General features: G+C 40.4%; 3 protein-coding genes and 1 pseudogene across 7 annotated transcripts in view; 2 read left to right on the top strand and 2 right to left on the bottom strand.

The window, feature by feature from the left end:
* LOC102863296 (chromosome unknown open reading frame, human C1orf189) overlaps positions 1 to 3,661 on the bottom strand; it is a 6,244-nt gene extending 2,583 nt beyond the window's left edge. The window contains exons 1-3 of the mRNA XM_006895850.1: positions 3,632 to 3,661; positions 3,253 to 3,290; positions 2,207 to 2,336 (exon numbers count right to left, since the gene is read on the bottom strand). Of these exons, the coding sequence (XP_006895912.1) occupies positions 2,207 to 2,336; positions 3,253 to 3,290; positions 3,632 to 3,661 (198 nt within the window). The remainder of the gene's footprint in view (positions 1 to 2,206; positions 2,337 to 3,252; positions 3,291 to 3,631) is intronic.
* A 1,042-nt stretch (positions 3,662 to 4,703) lies between these two features.
* LOC102862341 (chromosome unknown open reading frame, human C1orf43) lies at positions 4,704 to 14,547 on the bottom strand. 3 transcript variants are annotated; one of them, XM_006895847.1, is made up of 7 exons: positions 14,324 to 14,463; positions 13,875 to 13,976; positions 9,394 to 9,511; positions 9,073 to 9,126; positions 7,301 to 7,467; positions 7,155 to 7,213; positions 4,704 to 4,899 (listed from the first exon to the last, which is right to left on the bottom strand). In XM_006895847.1, the coding sequence occupies exons 1-7, from the start codon at positions 14,387 to 14,389 to the stop codon at positions 4,704 to 4,706; spliced, it is 762 nt and encodes a 253-aa protein (XP_006895909.1). In that variant the 5' UTR covers positions 14,390 to 14,463. The 3 variants fall into 3 exon arrangements, with proteins under 3 accessions (XP_006895909.1, XP_006895910.1, XP_006895911.1); XM_006895848.1 differs by lacking the exon at positions 13,875 to 13,976 and having other exon boundaries at positions 14,324 to 14,547; XM_006895849.1 differs by lacking the exons at positions 9,073 to 9,126; positions 13,875 to 13,976 and having other exon boundaries at positions 14,324 to 14,389.
* On the top strand, positions 10,238 to 10,612 carry LOC102861935 (annotated as a pseudogene).
* A 283-nt stretch (positions 14,548 to 14,830) lies between the features above and the next one.
* UBAP2L (ubiquitin associated protein 2-like) overlaps positions 14,831 to 23,518 on the top strand; it is a 50,685-nt gene continuing 41,997 nt past the window's right edge. For 2 of the 3 annotated variants that reach the window (XM_006895842.1, XM_006895844.1), the window contains exons 1-4: positions 14,831 to 14,957; positions 19,334 to 19,463; positions 20,621 to 20,698; positions 21,802 to 21,912. In XM_006895842.1, the coding sequence (XP_006895904.1) occupies positions 19,374 to 19,463; positions 20,621 to 20,698; positions 21,802 to 21,912 (279 nt within the window). In that variant the 5' untranslated portion in view covers positions 14,831 to 14,957; positions 19,334 to 19,373. The remainder of the gene's footprint in view (positions 14,958 to 19,333; positions 19,464 to 20,620; positions 20,699 to 21,801; positions 21,913 to 23,518) is intronic. The other variant, XM_006895843.1, reaches the window with a different exon arrangement.

Below are 23,518 nucleotides of genomic sequence, written 5' to 3'. Positions count from 1 at the left end.
TCCCTAGTACCACGATCCCTTCTAAACCCAGCCTGGACTTCTGGCAGTTCTCTGCTGATGTGCTGTTCCAGTCGTTTTTGGATAATCTTCAGCAGAATCTTGCTTGCATGTGAAATCAATTATATTGTTCTATAGTTTCCACACTCTTTTTGGTCACCTTTCTTTGGGATGGGAACAAATATAGATCTCTTCCAATCATTTGGCCAAGTGGTTGTTCTCCAGATTTCTTGACACACTTGGTGAGCATATCCAGGGCAGCATCTGTTAGCTGAAATATATCAACTGGTATACCATCTATTCCTGTGGCCTTGTTTTTTGCTATTTCCTTCAAAGCAGCTGAACAGTTGGAAAATCAAGTGTTGAACTCCCTCAGCATTTCTTAAGCTGAAGTAACTGAAGAACAAATTCAAGCCTGGAGTTGCAATATTTAAGGATGCTATGGGCAGAATACTTAATGATTCAAGAAGCATAAAAAGAAGATGGAAGGAGTACAGAGTCATTGTACCAAAAATAACTGGCTGACACAGAAGTATATAATGAAACAACTTATATTCAAGAGGTAATGGTGATTAAGGAGGAAGTTCAACCTGATCTGAAGAAACTGGCAAAAAACAAGGCCCTAAGAATTGATGGAATACCAATTGACATACTGCAAAGAAACAGATGGAGCCCTGCAAGTGCTCACCAGGCGGTACCAAGAAATCTGGAGGACAACCACCTGGCCAAATGATGGCAAGAGATCCATATGTATTCCCATTCCAAAGAAAGGTAATCCAACAGTGTGGAAATTATCAAACACTAACAGTAATATCTTATGCAAGCAAAATCCTGCTGAAGATATCCCAAAAGTTACTAGAACAGTACATCAATAGAGAACTACCAAAATACAAGCTTGGTTTAGAAGAGGCCATGGCAGTAGGGACATTATCACCAGTGTCAGATACATTTTGGTTGAAAGCAGAGAGTACTAGAGGAATGTCTATCTGTAATTCATTGACTATGCAAAGGCATTTGACTATGTGGATCACAACAAATTGTGGCTGACCTGGAGAAGAATGGGAGTCCCAGAATACCTGATTGTGCTCATGCAAAGCCTGTAATTGAAAATACTTCATGGTTCAAAATCAGAAAAAGATTGTGTCAGCAATGTGTCCTATCTCCTTTTCAATCTGTATGCAGAACAGATTAAAGGCTAGACTTTACAGGGAGGAATGTGGTATCAAGACTGGAGGAAGACTCATCAACAACCTGCACTATGCAAATTTGCTTGCTGAAACTGAGGAGCACCTAAACATTTGCTGAAGGTCAAGGACTGTAGCTTACAATATGGATTGAAACTCAACATCAAGAAAACAAAGATTCTCACCAATGGGCCAATTGGCAGCACCATGATGGATGGAGAAGATATTGAGATTGTGAACAATTTCACCTTGCTTGGATCCACAATCAACATTCTTGGCTCAAAAAAAAACCAAAACATTCTTGGCTCCAGCAGTCCTCACGTACTTTGGGGATATAGCCAGGTGGGATATCGTGTTTGGAAGGTCAAAGGACAGAGAAGTAGAGAAAGACCCTGGATTAGATGGATTTATACAAGAACTGAGGTAACAAGAGTGTGTCAGAGTCAGTGAGATAGGCTCAGGATAGAGCAGGGTTCAGAGCTACTGTGCATAGGGGTCACTGTGAGTTGCAGATGACAGCACATAACTACCACCACCACCACTGAGTAGGAACTGACCCATAGCTGACCCTCCAGCAGGTTTTCAGAGGCAATGATTCACATGGGGAAAGACTGCCCATTGTTCTCCTACATAACAGCTGATGAATTTAAACCATGTACCTTCAGGTTGGCAGTGCCAACTCTTTATCAGTAAGCCACCAGAACCCTCTACAAAGATATGACATGATAGCAACTGGGGACCGTGAGGAAAGAGAGATACGAAAGGCAGATGCTGGACACTAAGGAGCAGTTTTAAGTCTCACAAAGACGAGAAAAGCTATGATTAGAATGCACTTTGGACTCTAATAGTTTCAGTATTTTTAGTTAAAAAAAAATTGCTGTTTCAGTAAAAGTTAAAACCTTAGACAAATAAGGTGGGAAATCAAAGCAGAGACTAGAAGCCTGGGAATCCCAAAGGGCAAAGGCACAGGGCAGTAATGGGTAAAACTTCAGGGTCACACCCTCCTTACCCCCGCTAGCACTCACCATCAGTAGCTGTTTATTGGCTAGTGCCAACTCCTGCCCTATTGTGTCCTGTATCCTTAGAAGGGCATATGGGTATCTCCTCTGACTCAGGGTCATATCCCACAGACAGTGAGCATGTGAATCTTGCCACCTGTCCAGGAAGAGGGGGAGTGACTGGGTTAGAATTATAAGAAGCAAAACCTATCAGTGATGATTCTTTACTCAGAATCTCTGTGCTGTAATTAAGACTGCAAACTCTTTTTGAACAGGTAACTGGAAACACTACCTGGTCCATTCTGACTCATGGGAACCTGTTTGTGCAGAGAACTCCTCCAAAGGTTTACAAGGCTGACGCAGCACGTAGATGGTGTATTATCAGGGCAGAGAACACATCACAAGGGTAGAACTGCCTGAAGTGCTTTCTACTCTGTAGGAGCAGACTGCCAAATTGTTTCACTTGTTGGAGCCACTGTTGAGTTTGAACCACAAACCTTTTGATGAGTTGCCAAGTCCCTCCTGTGCCAAGGCTCCTTACTTAGACCTAGGCTCCTACTAAATCATACATCTTCTTTCCCCCTAACATCCTTGCTAGCTCTCAGTGTGATAGCCTGCATTCGATTCCATCCCAGGTAATTTAAATTAGAATCCCCAAGGATAAAACCAGAACATCAGTGGTTTTGCAAAACTCTCCAGGTTTAAGATAAGCTGTCAAGTCATCTCACCCAGTAGTTATTACCCAAGTACTATATGGTTAGAAGTGTGCCAGGCAACAAATACTTGAACTCTCAAAAACACAAAAACAAAACCCTAAACCCAGAAACCACCACTACAGAAAATCTCAAAATCAACAAAAAGTTTGCTCCTATTTTCCTTTGGAGAAGGAAAGCAGGAAGCTATGAAGACCATATAGTCTGTGTAGTTTAACCTAGTAGGTTGCTTAACCTAGTGGCTTGCTATAAGAAATAGTGGCCGCTGCTTTGAATGTTTTAATTTTTGTAATGTTTAGAGGACAGGGAAGTGAAAAAGTCAACTCTGGAAGGCAAAATGGAGAGAAAAACAGAAGTTACCTGGCAATCTTCTTAAGTTCTACAGCTCTTTGAAAATTCTGCAAAATAAAAGGAGTTATGTTGATCTGCTTAATTTTCCAAACCTTGGCCTCTGTACTTTGTAGCCAAAAGAACATAGCCTTTGTTAGAGGGAATGGTCCATTTCTTTGGGGAGGTAAGGAAAGCAAATCACTATTCCATTTAGAATAAATCAAATTAAAATGCTGATGTTGGGATGGAACAAATACTTCACTAGCAGTTTTGGATGTGCCAAACTATAACAATCCTCCTGCTACATTCTGGTAAATTTTTATTATAACCTCTTCAAGGGAAATATCTTCACCCCAGTCCCTCTTCTCAATTCTGCATACTTCTACTCTTTTTTTAATTATTTTTATACCTCTTCTACTCTTGTGTTTTCCAAAGACATGTCTACAGACTTGTGTGATATGGTACTAGGAGACTGTGCATTCCTTCTTCTTAGTTAAGTCACTGAGGTTCGGTCGTCACAGCAACATTCTCGTCTCTAACACTGACCCTGGGCATGAGATGATTGGCCACCTGGCCTGTTGCCTTGGTGACCTAAAAGGAATACTAGTTCTGCAGCCTTCTATTAACGACACAGGCAACTGAGTTAAGGGCCAGAGTCCCAATTTCAGGACTTATTCTGTTGGGAGTCTCAAAGCTATCTGAATGGTTCTAGGTCCAAGGTCCCACAGTCCCATTGATTGTCAAGGTAAATGTTCATGTCCTACTTAGGCCAGTACATAAGCCTATTTTTATAAAAACTAAATGAATGAATCAGTTTTATTTTTTAATAACTCATTTTATTAAATAACCAATTTATAAAGTCAGACTAATGCATTGGCTTGATAGAAGAAACCATTTCTTCTCATTGTCCACAATATTTCCAACGGTGGTGGTGGTAGAAATGGGATTATACCAGGTGTCAGAAGTTGTCCTCCACTCCCCACTTTTCCAAGTCATAACAGTATGGAAAGGCAGATCTTTATATTTCAAGAAAGCTGTGCTATTCTTTCAGCCTATCTTTGTTTAAGTGGAAGTTGTTTTATATACTACCCACTGCCTCACCCAATCTCCCCAACCAATTCTTGTCTGCCTTTCCTAGCAATTAACTTGAGACACCCTTAATCTGAACAGTTCCTACTTAACCTTGTTCTTAACTTTTAGGATTAAACATCCTGGAACAGGTAATGTGAATTATAATCAAAATAAGGTAAAGATTTTTAAGGAAGTCTTGACAGAAACCTAAGAACAACTGAATTGTACTCCAGAAAAAGTTTTAACTGTGGTTCTGAAACATTCCATAAGAAAGGGCCTCCAGGCATGAGCTCTGCACACAGTATGAGTTTTGGCCAATAGTTTGGGCCTGTGAGCCAGATAATCTGAAGCTTGCCCAGCATGGACACTGTAGGTCTGGCACACTCCATAGCAAGAGTTCTTTAATTCCATCACAGAGTACTCTCCAATGTATTATTGTTGTCCTTAAAGTTCTTCAGTTCTAGGAAGTTCTTGGCCCGTTTACTCTTCTGATTGGAGGGGAGGTATGTAACCTGGATGGTTGTTGGAGAGACTTCAGGAGACTGGGTAAGGTCTTTGGCTGCTGACTGGTGATGTCGCTGAGAGCTCCCACTTCGTGCTTTGACCCTGACGAATACAGAGGGCAGGTCACTGAGAAGAAAAGTATAAAGGCTACCAACAATTAAGGACTCATCGCATCCCATAAATACCTCAATAGCCACAAATAGTTTGTGTCCTAAACTACAAACTCAAAGTAAACTCATTGTCATCAAGTCAATTCTGGCTCATAGTAACCCCCACTGGTTTCCGAAGCTGTAAATGTTCCATAACAGAGGACACTGCCCATCTTTCTCTCATGGTGGAGCTGAACTGATTTTTGATTAGCAGTGCTTCACACTACAGACTGTGCCATCAGTTCCTTATTTTCCCCAAATTGTTACCCAAATCCCATACAGTATCTTAGAAACTGCAAAGAAACTTAGAGTTTCTACCTCTCATACAACCTTTTGTTTTGTTATGCTTTGAACATGGAACTCTGCCAATTGATCTAAACTAAGTAGCTAATATGTTCAAAGAGTCCTTCAAAATCTCAAAGAACAAAAAGAAAAAGGATATTAGGCACATACAAATTAAAACATTATATCTGATGTTTTACTAATATCTAATTCCAAATATCCTATATGAGGTGGTCTCATTCCTGTCTTTTATAGTTTAATAAGTAACTTTCCTGAGATCATGAAGCTACTAAATGACAGAGACCTGGGATTCAAACCTAAATTTGTCAGATTTCAAAGTGTTTACTCCTTTTATTGTACTCACTGGACCTAAAAGTCACGAAGACTGAATTTTGAACTTTTGAACAAGCCGGTTGGCCTGACTCCAAGACTGTTTACAACCTTTTTTCCATGTTCATTATTTTTTTACTTTTTTTTTTGTCTTATAGATTTATTGTCAAGGACGAAAACTTATAATTTAAATACAAGTCTAACAGAATTACTCCATCAAAGTGGGCAATGCTACTAACAGGTCTTCTCACTTCGAGATGCTTGCCAGAGTTGTTGGAATCTTCTCTCAGAGAAGAAAGGTGGTCTTATGTTCTATTCACATATATTCTTATCTGCAACGTAATCTACAATTTCTTGTGGACACATTAGTTTTTCTGGAATTATTATTATCAGGAATTTCAAAGTCAAATTCATCCTCTGTGGCCATGATAATCTCCAGCTGGCCCAAACAGTTTAAGCCCAGGTCTTTCATAAAACGTAAATTTACTGAAAAGTGTTTCTGGGTCAATCTTATCATAGAGCTGCAAGACATAAACAACCCAATCCTGGCTGCCCTCTAACGTCAACAGGGATGCATCACTATGCAGACAGCACAACTGTGTGACTCTCCTAGGAACCTGTGCAAATATAAGGAGTGGCTGCGGAATGCGACGTCTCGTCTGGATTCCCGCAGAACCCAAGGCAGTGCTCAGTGGCTGAGGCGCGTGGTTAACGTGATGGCCTGGGACAGCGGTGAAAGGGCCATCCACAGGCAGCGGACACAGGCAGAAACGATACGAGCCGTTATAGCTGTGCCAGTCCAGGAGCTCCATGTTCACTTTCATCCACTGTTCTGTGTAGGTTATTACCAGAGATTAAGTTTTTACTGGGGCTTACTGACTAGAGAAACAAGGTAGCTCATTTTCAGTGAGAAAGCTATTTCAACACTGCACAAATGTTCCATGGATTCCGACTAACTTTCTATTCTAGAATGGCTTCCCTTCTACACCAACCACTTTAACATTTGCACACTTAACATAACAAAACTATGTTGACCCAAAAACCCAAATCCTTTCCCTTTTTAACCAAGTGAAACTAGTTTTGTGTTCCAAGGAAAGAATTTGGTTGAATAGATTCCAAGTCATGGCAACCTCATCTGTTAGCACAGAACTATTCCACAGGGCTATTAAATGGATTCTTAAGAAAAATCATGAGTCTTCTGTAACATAAATACCTAGCAGCTGACTCTATAGTGCTTTGGAAAGGGTTACTAGTGCACCATGTGTAATAAAGATGTGTGGGACTTCACTCTTACATTGGAATAAGGCACTTTAAAAAGAGAGGAACTTAAGGAGCTGGAAAGCTTCATTACTTCTGCTAGACCATACCAATTCTCAAATTTTACTCAACTGAACAATACAATGGAAAAGAGAATAAAACCTAGCTTATATCATAGTTTGTACTTTCAATGTCAGTCAGCACAGTTTTAATAGTCTAAAGATCTGACAATTCTCATAGGGGTTATTTCACTGTGTCAACAGTTGGGCACAACTGTATCTTCTAACAACATGGAGCCAACCTGCCAGTTCCCTTTGACATGTTCCCCTCCAAACTCACGCGGTGGCCAGCTCAGTCAGGGCCTCCTGATAGCGTAGGTACTCACTCTGGCCAAAGACCTGAAGAAAGCAAAAAGCATGAAATCTTTCAGTCTGGGCCATTCCCATAGTTTCTTTCAGGAGTAATTAATTGGCTATCCAGCTTACCCCTGTCCCATAGCGGGCTGTTTCATAACCATCCAGAAGGGTATCAATGAGGGCCTTACGCACACCCTTGAAAGGAGTACTGGTGTTTCGTAGATCTAGCAAGTAGGAGCGAAAATTCTTGCCCATTAGGGAATGGGGATGCCGGCCTTCAGTATGAAATGGGATTTCTGGGAAGATAATAGCACAATGATAATCTTTATTCTTTTTATTCATTGATCTTATCCTTAAGTCTTTTTGTTAATTTCTCAAACTTAAAGCTATGTATAATATAACACAATTGTAAGCTATACCAATGGCACAGAATAATGACATAACTTTTTTAACACTCCACTTACCCATCATGACTTTTAAGACATTTTTTTTAAGACACATTTTTATAGAAGAGAACATACATGACAAATGCTCATAAGAAAATTTCAAGAACTAGCTATCTTGGTAGTGAAAAAGTAGATTTTGCCTATTTTAATTGTAGTGAGGAGGACAAACAGGTTCATCCTAGAGAGGGTGAGACCAGGATGCTCCTTGGAGGCAGGGATTCTGAAACTTAGTCTGATATACTTTGGGCATGTTGCAAGGAGGGACCAGTCCTTGGAGAGGGACATCATGCTTGGAAGGACAGAGGGACAGAACAAGAGAGGAAGACCCTCGATGAGATGGAGTGATTCAGTGATGGGGTAATGAGGATAGATGGGTCAGAGACAATAAGATTAGCACAGGATAGGGCAGGGTTCAGGGCTGTTATACATAGGATCACGATGTGTTGCAAGCAACTTGATAGCACATAATAACAATAACAAAGCATATCGGTAAGAAATGACTTGCCATTTCAACATTCTCCATATGTATAATTCAGCAGCATTAATTTTATTATGTTAAAATCACTTGTCTTTACAAACTGTTAATATACAGCTTGCGAAACAAAAAATTTCAAGAAAAGAGAACTTTTAAAAAGCTACCCTAGCATCAGGATGGATGGCGATTGAGATTGAGATTGTTCACAGCTTCAGTTTGCTTGGCTCCACGGTCAACACTCTTGGCACCAGCAGCCAGGAAATAAAAAAAACATATTGCGATGGGAAAGTCTGCTGTTAGGGACCTCTCTAAAGTACTCAAGAGCAACGGTGTCTCTCTGGAGACTAAGGTGCACCTGATACAGGCCATGGTCTTTGCAATCACTTGTTATGCATCAGAGAGTTGGACAATGACTAGGGAGGACAGGAGAATTGATGCCTTTGAGCTGTGGTGCTGGAGAAGAGTATTGAATATACCATGGACTGCCAAGAAAACAAACAGATTCATCCTGGAGAGGGTTAAACCAAGCTACTCCTTGGAGGCAAGGATTCTGGGGCTTCATCTGACATACTTTGGGCATGTTGCAAGGAGGGACAGGTCCGTGGAGAGGGACATCATGCTTGGGAGGGTGGAGGGACAGTGCAAGAGGGGAAGACACTCTATAAGATGGATTGATTCAGTGACTGGTGTAATTGGGATGGGTGTGTCAGAGGCAGTGCGATTGGCACAGGATAGAGCAGAGTTTAGGGCTGTTGTACATAGAGTCGCTATGAGTCGCAAACAACTCGATGGCACATAACAACCACCACCACCCACCCTTTGGCAAAGATATAATTTGTGTTCCAAAAGAGTAACCAAAGTGCTCTCTAAACTCTAGCACATTAAAATAACACCATGAAGCTAATGCAAAGTAACCTCATCACTTTTTTTGCCCTGGTGAGCTTCCAGAATCCTTATGAATCCTGTTGGGTGGCCCTTACCAGATGCACGGATGGCGTCCAGAGCTTTCATCCTGTATAGATAGTTGTAGCAATCTGTTGAGAAAAAGTCTAGTCTCAGGCATAACCCTCAAAAATCACCCAAACTCAAAAAACAAAACAAAACAAAAAACAACCAACCACAAAAAAATCTCCCAAACTATAGCAGGCTAACAGAGTACCTCATTACTTCAGATATATACCCAGTTTCAGAAGAGGCATAGCTGCTGGTTTTGGCAAAAGCTATGTTGACAACTTTGAGAGCAAAGTCACTCAGAACTTGTGTCTCTGAAGCACACCCAAAGGAAAGAACTTGCCACATACTTTGATTTCCCTGGGCCTCTAACTGTAGCAGTCTGGCATCATCATTTGCAAGGAGCTGGGGCTCGTATTTGATATCCTGCACCCTGGATAGTCGAATATCAATCTCCTCTTTCAGATCCTGTTCAAATGGAGAAAAGAATACACAATCAATTTGCCCTGCACTTTGCTTCCAATCAATATGAAGCAGACCAAGTGAACCACCATGACAACAGAAGCACAGAATAAATAGCTACTGAAATTATAGGTAAGATGTGAGAATAGGACTAGGTTCTATAAGAAATTCTCCAAGTTGCACATCTTCACTCTTTTAACCTGCCACAATCTGTTCAAGCTTCATGGCATCAACATTATGCCTAATTTTCAGTTAGATTAAAATTCTGGTTATGTACCACCAAGTCAGAACTGATAGCTGACCCTCCATTGGGTTTCCAGAGGCAGTAACCTGCATGGGAAGACTGCATTTCTCTGGTGGAGCAGCAGTGGAATCAAATTGAAAGCCTCTGGGTTTGGTTAGCTCTTGTAATTTTCTGAGTTGAGGGAAAAAAGTGGATAGCAATTAGAACTCATATAAACCATTAGGTGTAGAAAGCATGTGTGGGAAACCTCTTAATACCCTGAGAATGTCTCTTAATAGCCTGGTGGACTGTAAGACTTACAAAAAAATTGAAAAAGTACTAAGCATATCTTCCCTCAATTATTCAGAATTATCAGAGTATTCACCTCTTTATTACCCAACTAAGAGGGAATATTCACCTTCCCAGGCAATAGTTTAAAAACCCTCCTGATTTGCCACTCTCCCACCAGATCTGACCCTCCTCTGCCCACCTGCCAGTCTACACCCACCATGGCCAACATTCAGCAGCTAGTAGAAAGACACCTGGCAGACAAGGGCTCTGAGGAGTACATGAAGAAACTAGGAGTGGGAATGACTCTGTGGAGAAAGGGTGTAATGGCCAAGCTAGATTGTATCATCCTAATAGCAAAGCCCTCAGTGAAAATGGAAAGCACTTTGAGAATGCAGTTCTCTTGTAACGTCAGAAAAAAATGTGAAGAAACTATAGCTGATGGCAAAAAAACTCAGAATGCCTTCAACTTTACAGATGGCGCTTTTAGTTCAGTGCCAGGAGTAGGATAGGAAGGAAAGCACAATAATTAAAAAAATGATAAGATGGGTAATTAGTGGTGGAATGTGTTAATGAACAATGTTACCTGTACCTGAACCAAAGAAAATGCCATTTTTACTCTGGAAAGGAATTAGAGGTGAGAATGAACATGCTCAGTTCAATGAGAAGGTATCTATTCTGCTTTTCTCCCCACTATGTTCAATTATTTCTGCCACAAATACTTCACATGCAGCTACTTCAAAGTGTTGGTTTAAGTAGGATTATCCCTTTGGATAGTAAATGTATGTTCCCTATGAAATCAAAAGAGAATACACACACATTCTGAATAAAAAACCATTAAGAGGAATGACCACCTGTTATAGTTATGAAATGGAATGTTACTAACAATTGTGAAGCCCTTTATGTTCCTCCTTGATTGCATGCCTTCTCATCTCTAAGCTTAATTTGTTAGCAGGTCTTTTTTTACTTTTAAATGACTTTTCGTCCTAAGTAAGATGCTTTGCATTGCCAGATTTTTAATTTCTCTGGATTGAAAAAATTTCTCTGCAACTTGTTTTATTTGGGTTTCCTGTGAGGGTAAACAGTAATGACAGATTAGACAGTTTTATCCCCAAAGGGACAGAGTTCTTTTCTGAAAGGAGATGAGGAATAAAAGGCTGCAACTTGGTTTTTGTTTTGTTTTTTATTTTATTATTATTTTTTTGCGTGTACTGTCAAATCAGATCTGACTGGTACAGGAGATTGTCCTCCTTCTCCAGCAGAGCATCTGGTGGAGCAACTTGTTTTCAACAACCATTCCAACCATCATCCCCTCAATGTTCCCTCACACTCCTCTGTAGTCCTTGTCCCCCTCCAGGTCCCTGCCAACACTGATGTCCTTTCCATTGCTATAGTTTTGGCTACTCTAGAATGTCACAGTAATGCATTCATGTTTGTTATATATGCACAATCATATACATTTGTGTCTATATAGTGTGTCTGGGTTTTTTTTACTTAGCATGCTTTTATCTTTTCACTCCTTTATAGTATTCCAGAATACAAATATATCCACCAATTATTCTAATGTGGGCATCTGGATTAAGTTTTTTAAAATGATGAGGTGAGGTCTGGTGGCCTAGTGGCAAGAAGCTGCACTGCAATCCCAGAGGCACGTGGTTCAAATCCACCAGATGCTCTGCTGAAGGAGAGACAATCTCCTCCTGTACCATTCAGATCCAATTTGACGATACACACACTAAAATTTAAAAAAAAAAAAAAGATGAACAATTATATTATGAATGATCTAGGGCATAAACGCAAAGATTAATTTCTTCATAGAAGAAGTGGAGAACATGGATTAAATACATAAGTAATCTTACTTTATGAAATCCAATTACTTTCTAGTTTCACACATTTAAACTTGTACTAGCAATGGACAAAAAACTTTGTGTATTTTTCAATGCAAAGGGAATCTTCACCTCCTATGGCCCCCAAATATACTGTTACCTATGTGACTATGATTCAGAGGACTCTGAATGACATAGAACTATCTGTAAATCTTTACAGAAGTAGACTGTTCATCTTTATCATGCAGAATGCTGGTAGGTTTCAACTGCTGACTTATTGGTTTAGCAGCTTAATTTTTAAAATGCCACAGAAACAGTGTTCCTTCATCTGGTGTTATCACGTCAAGCTCATTGTAGCCTACCCTGTCCTGGGCCTATTTACTGATTCCGACACCCCCCTTTCTCCCCCCATTGCCCCAGTTACTATACCAATCCATCTTATCCAGGTCTTCCTCTCCTGCACTGTCCCTTCACCCTTCTAAGCATGATGTCCCTCCAAGGACTGGACCCTCCTGGCCACATGCCAAAATCCTAGCCTCTAAGGAGAAACTTGGTTTCACCCTCTCCAATACAGACCTATTTGTTTTCTTGGCAGTCCATGGTATATTCAAAACTCTTCTCTAGCAACACAATTTGAAGACACTGATTGTTCTTTTGTCATCCTTACTCACTGTCCAGCTCTCTGATGCATAGCAAGTAATTGCAAAGATGATGGCCTGGATTAGGCACATCTAATGTCTCTAGATTGACATCGTTGCTTTTCAGTATTAGAGGTCCCTGACAGATTTTCCCAGTGCAATTTGTCTTTTGATTTCCTGACTAGTGAAGCCAAGATTTTAGGTGCCATCAAATCAACTATGACTCATAAAGCAACCCTATGAACAATGGAGCTGAACCATGCTCTATCCCTGGGCCATCTCCATCATCTGAGATACATAAGCTCATTACAGTCCCTATACCAGTCCATCTTGTTAAGGGTTTTCCTTTCTTTCACTGATCCTCCTCTTTCCAAGCACAAGGTCTTCTTTCAAGGACTGCTCCCTCCTAACAAGATGCTCAAAGCATGCAAGATGAAGCCTCATCATCATTGCCTCTAAGAAGCACCCTGGTTGCACTTTTTCCAAGACAGACTTATTTGTTCTTTTAGCAGACCATGGGGTGTTCAGTGCTATCTATTAGACATCTCCAAGAAATCACAGGCAGGCAGGTGGATACTAAAAACATGAAATGCAGAAAAGAAAGTAGAATTGATAGAAATTTCATTTCTTCTGCAGTTATTTAAAATTAAAAAAAAAGAATCCATTAACTAAAGAGAGAGTAAACAAAAGTAAAAGACAATTTGGCTACTCACTAGCTATATACTTTTGAGTAAGTCACTTTCTTCACTTTAGTTTGTAACATAAAACAGCAGTATTAGGTGATATATGGGGCCCTTAGCTTAAGAGAGTTCTAGTGACCTAGTAAACAGAGTTCCCAATTCAAAGAGAGTTTTAACCTACCTGCTCCTCTGATAACTTGCTGGAGGGTCAGCTATGAACTGCTGTTATGAGTTAAAAGGAGCTCTAGTGGTGTGCTGTGCTGCTAACTTTTCAATAAGTTTGAATTGGCTGCTCTGTGTGAAAAATGGGCAGTTTCTTCCCATAAAGATTTATAACAGGAAACCCTTATGGAGGAGTAGACTAGGTGAAAGTTTGGGTTTTGTTTTTTGAAGGTAATTATTTTCATTGCTTTAGAGTGAATAAATGAATAAATTAGCCAGCTTAGCCTCATCCTAAAATGAAACCAAGCCAAATAAGTAATTAAATACCAGTGCTTCATTCCTTAGATGCCAAAACGAAAGTTCATTAGTTCCAATTTAAAGAGTAAATTGCATGGTATATATAAACAGCACAGAGCAAGTAAGCCAGGTCTCAAGGCTGAGAGTTAATTCCCAAGTCTTCTATGGTAAGCACATCGGCAACTAGGGAATCCAAATCTCTGAAGGCAGAAGAAATCTAGACAATCAGGTTTATCTCCTGCCTTAAGAACCTACCTTGGGAGCATTGTGTCCCACGGGGACATGAGGTCCTCTTCTAGATTTCATTGCAAAACGCATGATTTGCCTCTTCACAAAAATAAACAAGAGGACAAACACCTGTCCAGAAAAACACGAAAAATTAAACTTTCAAAGATATTTGAATTCTCAGGGATTTTTGCTTTTCTTTTCCCTTCGGGGCAAAAACTGGTACAAAGCAAGTCTGTCAAATACTGTGGTGGGCTTGGGTCAGCCTGTAAGAAGGGAGGGATGGGGTCCATCGCTGTGTTTACGGGAGGGTTCCCCGCAGGGGCAGGGTGGTCGTAGTCACAAAGTTAAGTTCCTAGCTGCTCGTGGGACAGGAAAAGGTGCAAGTGAGTGGGTGAAGAATGAAGACAAGGAGTAGTTCAAGAGGAGGTAGTCTACTGGGTCAGACGCGACAGCAAGGATGTGGTGGAACAGCTCACCAGGCTCCCGTACGCCATCACCAGCACGACATTCACTCCGGACAGCCAGTTACTGCTGGACGCCATGGCCGCCTCACCCTGCACAGACCTGCTCTGCTGTACTTCGTTACCCTGCCTCGTCAGCCAGGCTTCCGTTGAGGCAACGGTGCATGGGTTTCCTGGAGCTCCACGGCCATTTCCTTACCCGGGAAGATCAAGCCAGACCTGTCTTAAAAACATGGCGGTCGAAGGAGGGGGCGGGTATGGCCACGCCTTCCCGCTTCCTTTCGGTCCGAAACTGAGGCTGCAATGGCTGGCACTTGGGATGAGGTGCTAGGGCCGGGACGCGGAACTACGCCAGTAAGAGGAAGTGGAGGCCATTCGTACGTCACGTGGTGAAGGCGGGGCGGCCGTGGAGGAGGCGGGGAGGACGCGCGGAACGGGAGCGAGGTGTCTCGTGGCGGTGCGGCGCGCGCACGCTTGCGTGCGCGTCCCTTCTCACGTCACGTTCTGGGGGCGCAGGAAGGCAAGTGAGAGGGGGAGGGCTCGAGAGCGAGCGCTAGAAGGGAAAGAGGGAGGGGGGCGGGGAGGAGGGAATCTTATATCACGTGACAGGGGCGGCGCGGCCCGGGGTGTCAGTGTGGAGGAGACTGAGGTAAAGTTGGGAGCGCAGCGGCGTTGGCGGCGGTGGCAGCGGCAGCGGCAGCGCGGCGGGGCCGGGTATTGTCCGCGGCCCCTTTAAATCCGCGATCTCCCTTTTACCCTCCCTCTTTTCTCCCCTATCCTCATCGTATCCCTCTTCCTTGGTAGGACCCCCCCCCGCACCAAGTGTGCCCCTACTGTACACCCCTTTTCCTGGTTGTGCGAACCCTAGCCTTCCCCCTCGAATCGGCCGCCGGAGGTTTTGTTTATGGTTAGATTCGCGGCCTAGTGGGCCGCGCCAGAGCCGGGGCCTCGATTTGGGAGCGTGGCCGGGGCGGGGCTTGGGGCAGCCGAAGGGGGGGGCATGCGGCTGGAGCCTGACGGGGGGAAGAGCGAGAAAGAGCGCGAGCGAGCGAGGCCTGGGCTCTGCCCGAGGTAGGGCCCGAGTCTCCCTTGGTTGATGTTTGTGGAGAAGACGAAGGGGCCTCCTCCTCTTCCAGACCTCTGCGGGCCTCCTCTGATCCGGATTCGTCTTGGTTTGGGGGCGTCAGGGGGGAAGGAGGACGATGGGGTGGAGCTGCCCCAAACTCCCCCATGTGGCCCTTAGAGTGCGGAGGATTAATTTGTTCCGGGTGGGAGGTTGGGAGGCACTTGGCCCCGTGTGTTCCCAATGTGGCGTTCAGTGGGGTGAGTCTTCCATCCTCCACGCGTGGGCTTGCGTCCCCTCTCCATTTCCACCCTCTTTGTCAGCTCCTTTTAATACCCGGCCGTCTTCTCAACACCCCTACTTTTGGAATGTATTTTCACTGTTGTCTTTAGCTTCCTGGTACCCCATACTATAGTTTTGGGTCCGCAAACAATTATGTTATTTGAAAGCTGGACACGGAGGCCTCCATAGGATGTATTCTGCCTAAGGGACGTCACTAAAGTACTGGGGTATTTATTCACTCTTTTTATAATGGGACAGGAATTCAGAATTTTTTCAGACCCATCACTTTCTGGGCTTCCCCCTGAATTGTTTTCAAAAACTGATGTCACAAACAGGAGACTGCCCTTTCTTTTCCACCATTCTTGAAATGTAGCCGCCTCTGGTGTAGGATGTTGTGGAAAGGAAAAACAGCACAATAACACGCCTTTTTTTTTTTTAAAGGGTCATGGTTTTCTTTTTTTTTGCGTTTCACCTCCCCTTACTTTTTAGATGTATATATTAGTATTTTGTGTCTTTCTCAACCCAACTTTCCACTCTCCATCTTCTGCTTTGGGAAATCTGAGGTGACTTGCTGAGAGCTGTTTAGGGTCAGTGACAACATTACTAAGAGAACTAAAACGTTTTCACTATGTGTTGATAAAAGTGATTTGAGATCCTACAGCATTGTCTTTAAAGACTATATTTTCCTAGTAGTGGTCATTGTAGACAGGAAATATTGCTGACATGTAAATAAATGATGAAAGACTATAAAATGTTTTGGTTTTGTATTTTAAGTCATCTCACTATACCATGTAGGAAGTAAATTGCTCTGTTAGAGGCAGCCAGCATTATCTGCCCCAGACCAGCGTCAGACAAGTTTCTGAATAATTGTACAATTTAGATTGTAAACTCCCTGAGGGCAGTTGCTTTGTATTTCTTGAAGTACTAGACGCATAGTAGTTACTCATATTGTTCTTTCTTTTTTTAGTCAGATTTTGCTGACCTTTTTTTTAAGTAGCTGGTTTTCATAAATTGGTCAGTTAATAAGGGGCAGTTAATGTGGAAGCTTGTATTCATTTTCATACTATTTATTCCCTTGGTCTTGAAAACTTCTGGTCCCACTTCTCTTAAATATTCTTGATCTCTGGAAGTTTAAGCAAGATTCCTCACTTTCATTGTGATGACTCTGAGTGATAACTGAGTATCTGTCGGCTTGCTACTTACTGTAAGGCAAAGAATTCGGTGCATCCAAGCGATCCTAGATCATTTGGCAAAGAATTCTGTGCATCCAAGCGATCCTAGATCATTTGGCAAAGAATTCTGTGCATCCAAGCGATCCTAGATCATTTGGCAAAGAATTCTGTGCATCCAAGCGATCCTAGATCATTTGGCTTTTGGCCTATCGTAAGATTTTTTTAGTCATACTCATGTAAAAGAGAACTGGAAGTTAATAGGATTATCAGGAAGATTTCTTCTTTCCTTTTCTAGGTAAATAGTGGTTTTCAAGATGATTTTTTATGTTTTTATGTCTATTTGGGTACAGTATGTGAGCTTTGGTGGTGTGGTGGTTGAAGTGTTTGACTGTTAGTGGTTCAAACCCGTCAGCTGCTTGCTGATTGAAATCACATGTAGAATAGAAAGCAGTCAGATTTTGAATTAGTTAGGAAATGGCTGCTCCCATATTAGAATCTTTGTCTTGGAGCCTGTTTTAAAGTTTAACTATCCTTTTTGTCTTTTAACTTGGTATTTTTCTCTTTCTGACTTCGCTCCAAGAGTACTTAAGCAGAGAGAGAGAGAGAAAATGAAAATGAACTACTGGGTAGCAAATAAAGCAAATAATCCTGCTCTAGCTTGGAATACCTACAGGTATTTGTGTGCATGTACATGTATATAGAGGCAAGAAGAATTGGTTAAAAATTAGCCTTGATGTTACCGTAAAACCTTTTCTTGGTGATAGAGAATGTAGCATTCTTAACTGTAAATGATCATGCCCAAACCAAAAATCTATATTATCTATTAACTACACTTGGTGAAGGATTTATGCAGGAAAGTTGGCTTTCTCTGTGACCATCCAACATGGAATTCACTTTACTGACAGTTAATCTTTGAATATTTGAAATTTCTTTAGAGGTTTGCCCTCTCCCCCCTCAAAATCCAGCAGTGATTTTTATGGCAGTCTAGAATTAACCTGTACAAAGTTTAATTTATGAAAAAATTAAATATAGAACCAAAAAGTACAGACTTGATCTTGCTGAGATGGAATAAAACAATGCAAACTAACCTCTTATTTGGAGCACCTCATCCTAGGATGTTTGTTTTCTTTGTATACTAAAAACAGCAGCTGAGATTGCATTATAAAACTTAAGTATGAATAAAGGAATTTGAATTCACTGGAATCTTTGCTCCTTAAAAGTGTTGCAATAAAAACTATGTTCTGGTTTTAGGAAGGCTCTATGTGTTCAATGTCTTTAAAGGCTCAAATGAGTCCTCTTACCAGCAGTAATGTCTCAAACTTAAAAGATTGCTCTTTCAGTTAAAACTGATAGATGGTTGGGGACAGGTCTGAGATTTTCTGTATATTGTGACTAGTAAAGGGTAATAGTAATTCTGGCTTCTTGGACTAGCAGACTAGAATACCAACAGATCCACTGCCATTAGTTCCAACTCAGTGACACTCTAAGGACTGGGTAGAACTGTGTGTATTTTATTTTTAAGGCTGTAAATCTTTATGGAAGTAAATTGCCTCATCATCTTTTGCAGCTAGTAGATTTGACTCAACCAACCTTTTGGTTAGCAGCTAAATCGCCTAACCACAGGGCCACTAGAGCAAGAAGACCAACAAAGAGGCAGCTGTAAAAAACAGTGTGTTGTAATTCTTTTCCAGGGAACTGAGATTCTGGGCAGTTACTAGGGCTAATACTTGTCCTGTTGAAGGCTACGGTTAAGCAAAACCCCTTATCATGCTGAGTAGAAACTTGAGGGAGAAAGAGGCTTGATTTTATCCTTTATTGGAGGTTGTGAGTAATATATGTAAAAGACAAGTAAGGTGATTTTTTGCACAGATTGATTGGGTACAGTATTTTTTTGCTGTTATCCCTGGATTATAGGCCTATCTTTTTTTCTGGAAAGATTTGTTTTTAGACTTTTCTGTCAAAGAAACTTAAGATACTTGCATCAATATAGAAAGCTTTTGCTGTAGCAACATTATTTTATTAGCAAGGCAGCAAAGTTGCACAAACTTGCTTATGGGAAAAATAACAACCTTTGACTGTAACTTAAAACAAAGACAGAAAAACCAACTGTAACTTAACTAAATTATAGTAAGCACTCATTTACTCATGCCCTATACAAACCTAGAGTAACAAATATAGTTTCTTTGGAAATGTATTAAACTATGTATATGTCATGTTGTTGTCATCAAGTTGGAACTGACCCATCGCTGACCCTCTAGCAGATTTTCAGAGACAGTAAATCACATAGGAGGAGGTTGTTCATTCTTCTCCCTGGTGGAAGCAACTGGTGGATTCAAACTGTGCCTTTTGGATTACAGTGCAGCTTCTTAGCATTAGGCCACCAGAGCTTCCTATATGTCTTTTTGGTTATTCTTTTGAAGAAATGAAAGTACTTGTTTATATTGTGATGAAAGATTGAAAACATTCTGCCCAGATTTAACAGCTAAACTCTTTCTTTTAATCTTTCAGTATTCTACCTTGTAAATACTGTTATTTGTATATACTGTAAATGATGACATCAGTGGGCACTAACCGAGCCCGGGGAAACTGGGAACAACCTCAAAACCAAAACCAGACACAGCACAAGCAGCGACCACAGGTAAAGAACCCAAAAGCTGTGGATCCCCAGGTGGCCTTGCTTGATACCGCCTTCTACACAATATAGCATCATCTTTTGTATTGGACTCTTACTTTTTTTCCACTTCTTGGGTGGATTGGTTGGTTGGTTTACTTTCTTTTTATACTTAGGGCCTGATAATTTAATGACATAATGTGATGCAACAAGTTTTACTGTTTACTACTGTTATAAGACTTTAAAAAATACAGATCCCTTCTGTTATCTGGGCTGTATTAGCAATAATGAGTTGTTTTCTAACCTTACACTTTAACAGCTCTGTAGCCAACATTTGTTTTGCTAATTTCTAGATTTTAGCCATTACTCCTTTTCCCCCTGACTTGGCTTTTCTCTTCCTCTAGTCTCTTTGAGGGCTTACCTAATTTTTCCTTTGTCCTGAAGACCTGTGTTTGTTCCTTTAGAATTAACAAGTAGGATGCCTTAAGTTTAAGGAGTAAAATAACCTGAGTACTGAAGTTTATGTTTTTTGTTTTTCTAAATTAGATCTGTTTCTTTTACCAGTTTGATGTTTGTTGATCCTGATGTGAATCAGTTACTTCTTTTTTACTTAGTAAGATGAGTTTAATAGGTAAGACTAGAATTGTCATCTTATTAATTTTCCTTTCACAACTCCTTCCAAGTAAATTTTCTTGATATCATGTACACAAATACTCAGAAGATATATCATTCTTTAAACTTTGCAAATAAAAGCATTAGTCTGAATTGAGGGACAAGTGTTTCAGGGTGGATGAAGTGTTCCTAAGATTAAAACCTCTTTCACTATGAATATTGGTGGAAAAGAGCCCCACTTTTTAACCCTAAAGACATTGTAGAATAAAATTATGAAAGTTTTTGGTTTTTGTCACTTTGTTGGTTAAATGTTTGACTGGTATTTTGAACCTACCTTAAGGAGGCTTGGAAGGTAAGCCTGATGATCTGCTTCTGAAAGGCCTTGAAAATTGTATGGAGCTCTGTATACATAGAGTCTCTATGCATTGACATCTGCTTAATGGCAATCAACAGCAACAAGTCATACTGCTGTTTTCGTCACTTATTTTTTGGTCATTTGTAACAGAGAAGTAAACTGGGAAGTGGGAGGAGGTTTAAACTGTCAGCTCTTAATCATGATTTCTAATTTCTAGGCCACTGCAGAACAAATTCGACTTGCACAGATGATTTCGGACCATAATGATGCGGATTTTGAGGAGAAAGTGAAACAGGTGAGTGTATTATTGATTTGTAGAATTTCTGAGAGACTACATTTGTATTAAAAAAACAGTAAAACAACGTAGATGCCCACCAGGATGCTATCTCTTGCAAGCATTAGAGGAATTATAATCTGAAAAATGTATTAAGGCAATAAGTGGGTTTTTTTAATCTAAATAACCATATATCTTTTCACAAATAATCTTGTTCAAAGAAGTTTGATATTTAATCTCTTGTTTATTGAACAACTTTGTACAAGTTTACAGTCCTTTTGAGCAGCTGTGACATCAAGGGAATGTAGAAATTCATAGTTTGTTGAGCTTTACGTTTTGATTCTCATTTTTCTTTTTTTTTAATTCTCTTTTTTCATGTTTAATTGCTTGATAACTTTGTAAATACTTTTTACCATATATCCAAATCAGAGATAGTTTTGGCAATAGAATATAAAAATGCCGTATAGTTTACTTTTCAAGTTTGGTTCCTTCAAATTAAACTTATGTCTTTTCAGCCAGTTTTCTTTTATGGAGGATTGTTAGTGTTAGGTGCTGTTGAGTTAAGTATGACTCATAGGGACCCTATGAACAAAAGATTGGAACCCTGTCCAATCCTGTGCTATCCTCATGCTTCCTGACACACAGGAGCTCATTGCAGCCGTCACTGGCATCAGTCCAGCTGGTCGAGGGTCTTTCTCTTCTTTGCTGACCTTTCATCCTTCCTAGCATCATGTCCTTCTCCAATCAATAGTCCCTCCTTAGCAACATGGCCAAAGTATGTGGGGCAAAGCCTCATCATTTTTGCCTCCAGTGTGGACTCCAGCTCTATCCTCTCTAAGACGTATTTGTTCTTTTGGCCGTCCATTAGATGTTCAGTGCCCTTCTCTAACACCACAGTTTAAAGGCATCAGTTCTTCTGTAATCCTTATTTATTGTCCAGCTCTCATACACAAGCAAGTGATCAGAAAGAATATGACCTGAATCAGACACACCTTAGTTCTCAAACTGACGTTATTACTCCACAATAATTTGGAGAGATCCCTAACTGTAGATTTTCTCAGTGCAATGTGTCTCCTTATTTCCTGACTGCTTATTTATGATCGTTGCTGATCTTTCTCTTTCAGTTGATTGATATCACAGGCAAGAACCAAGATGAATGTGTGATAGCTTTGCATGACTGCAATGGAGATGTCAACAGAGCCATCAATGTACTTCTGGAAGGAAACCCAGACACGGTAGAGTGCCATAGAAGGGTTCAAGAAAGTGGGTTTTCATTCAGAGACTAGTAATAGTTAGAAAATAGTACTTTAGTAAAGCAGAGTACCTTATTTTTTAAGTAGAGCTGGAAACTTTGTTGGAAGTTATTTGCTGCAAGCTATAAATAATAAAAATTTATAATACATCTCTTCATGAAGATAATAGTAGTAGGAGGGAGAAAAGCGGGTGAAATCTGTCTCTTCTGATTTCCTTGGAATAAATTACCCATTTCAGACTAGTGACTTTTTAAGGCTGGGTTGCTCTGAATTAGAGATGCTATTTGATAGCTTTGGTTATTAATCAAGGGAGAATTTCCTCATTCTTATTTATTGGTCCTAGACAGAGTCACAGACTACTCCATTGTTAACTTAGGACATTCCCATCACATAACACAATTATTATTTCAATTTGTAAATTTATGTCTGTTGAAATAATGAAGAAAACAGTATTGCTTATTGACCATCCTTTGAGATAATAGAAAATTTTGGAGGCTAAAATAGGGATCATTGGATGGGATAGCATAGCATAGCATAGCATAGCATAGCATAGCATAGAGTTGCCAGCTTGTTGATGTTACATTGTTTTTTACCTGGTGGCTAAATGCTCAAGGTTTGTCAGTTTTCTTGAAACAATAGGAAACAGAAGTGGAAATTACATTTTAATCACTGAGTGAAAATGTGTTAGTTTGTTTTCTTCTGAAGTGTGAACTCATAGATTAAATTTTATATTTCCCCCCTTATTTTGAAAATTCATTGCTTGAACAATTAAGTTAGTACCTTTGATAGAGTATGAATTTATTCTGTGTTAATTGTCTCAAGGTTTTTGAGGATGCTAAGGGGTGGAACTCAAAAAAGTCTGAAATATTTTTATGTGCAAGTCATGCTTTTTTCTCACCTTTCATTTACTTAATGCTACAGATCTGGCTTTCTAAAGTATCAAAAAGGAAAAAAGATCTGTAGAGTGTAATCCTGTCAAAAATTAACCAGCTTTTTATAAAACCAAAGGGAGCTCTGGTGATGTGTATAGAGTTATTCTGCTAACCCAAAGACTGTTCCTCCCTTGACTGTTCAAACCCACTAGTGGCCCCATGAGAGGAAGATAGACAATCTCCTGTGTAATTTGTAATCTCAGAAACCCAGTGGAGGGTAGACTATGAGGTGGTTCAAACTAGTAGTGTGTAAAGTTGCTTAGTAAAACTAATGGGGGAAAGTCAGCTGCCCAAAGATGTTGCATGTTTTTGAATAAGTGAGATCATATCAGGAAACTGGTAGTGCTTTGGGGAAGATGGTAGTAATTTTTTTCTAGACCCTAGCTGGTGCTAACAGCTAATACATACCACAAAAGAGGGAGAAAGGTGACAAGTTGAGAGGTTTTCTCAGACAGACTAGTATAAATTCTGGTTAGTGATGAAAAATTCTAAAAAGTAATTGTTTGAATAGTTTCCAGGATTTGTGATGCACATTTAATTATGTTCCTATACTTATGATTGAACATATTTTGAGTTACTCTGACCATACGGTGGAATATGGAATCAGCTTGGATTGGAAGTGTGGGCAGCAAGTTAATTTTATTTTTTTTTTTTTT

This window comes from Elephantulus edwardii, unplaced genomic scaffold (genome assembly GCF_000299155.1).
Source record: "Elephantulus edwardii isolate Elephantulus edwardi_28Jun2011 unplaced genomic scaffold, EleEdw1.0 scaffold00176, whole genome shotgun sequence".
Classification (NCBI taxonomy): Eukaryota; Metazoa; Chordata; class Mammalia; order Macroscelidea; family Macroscelididae; genus Elephantulus; species Elephantulus edwardii.
Note: the sequence above shows the minus strand (reverse complement) of the source record. Positions and strands in the feature narration are given on the sequence as shown.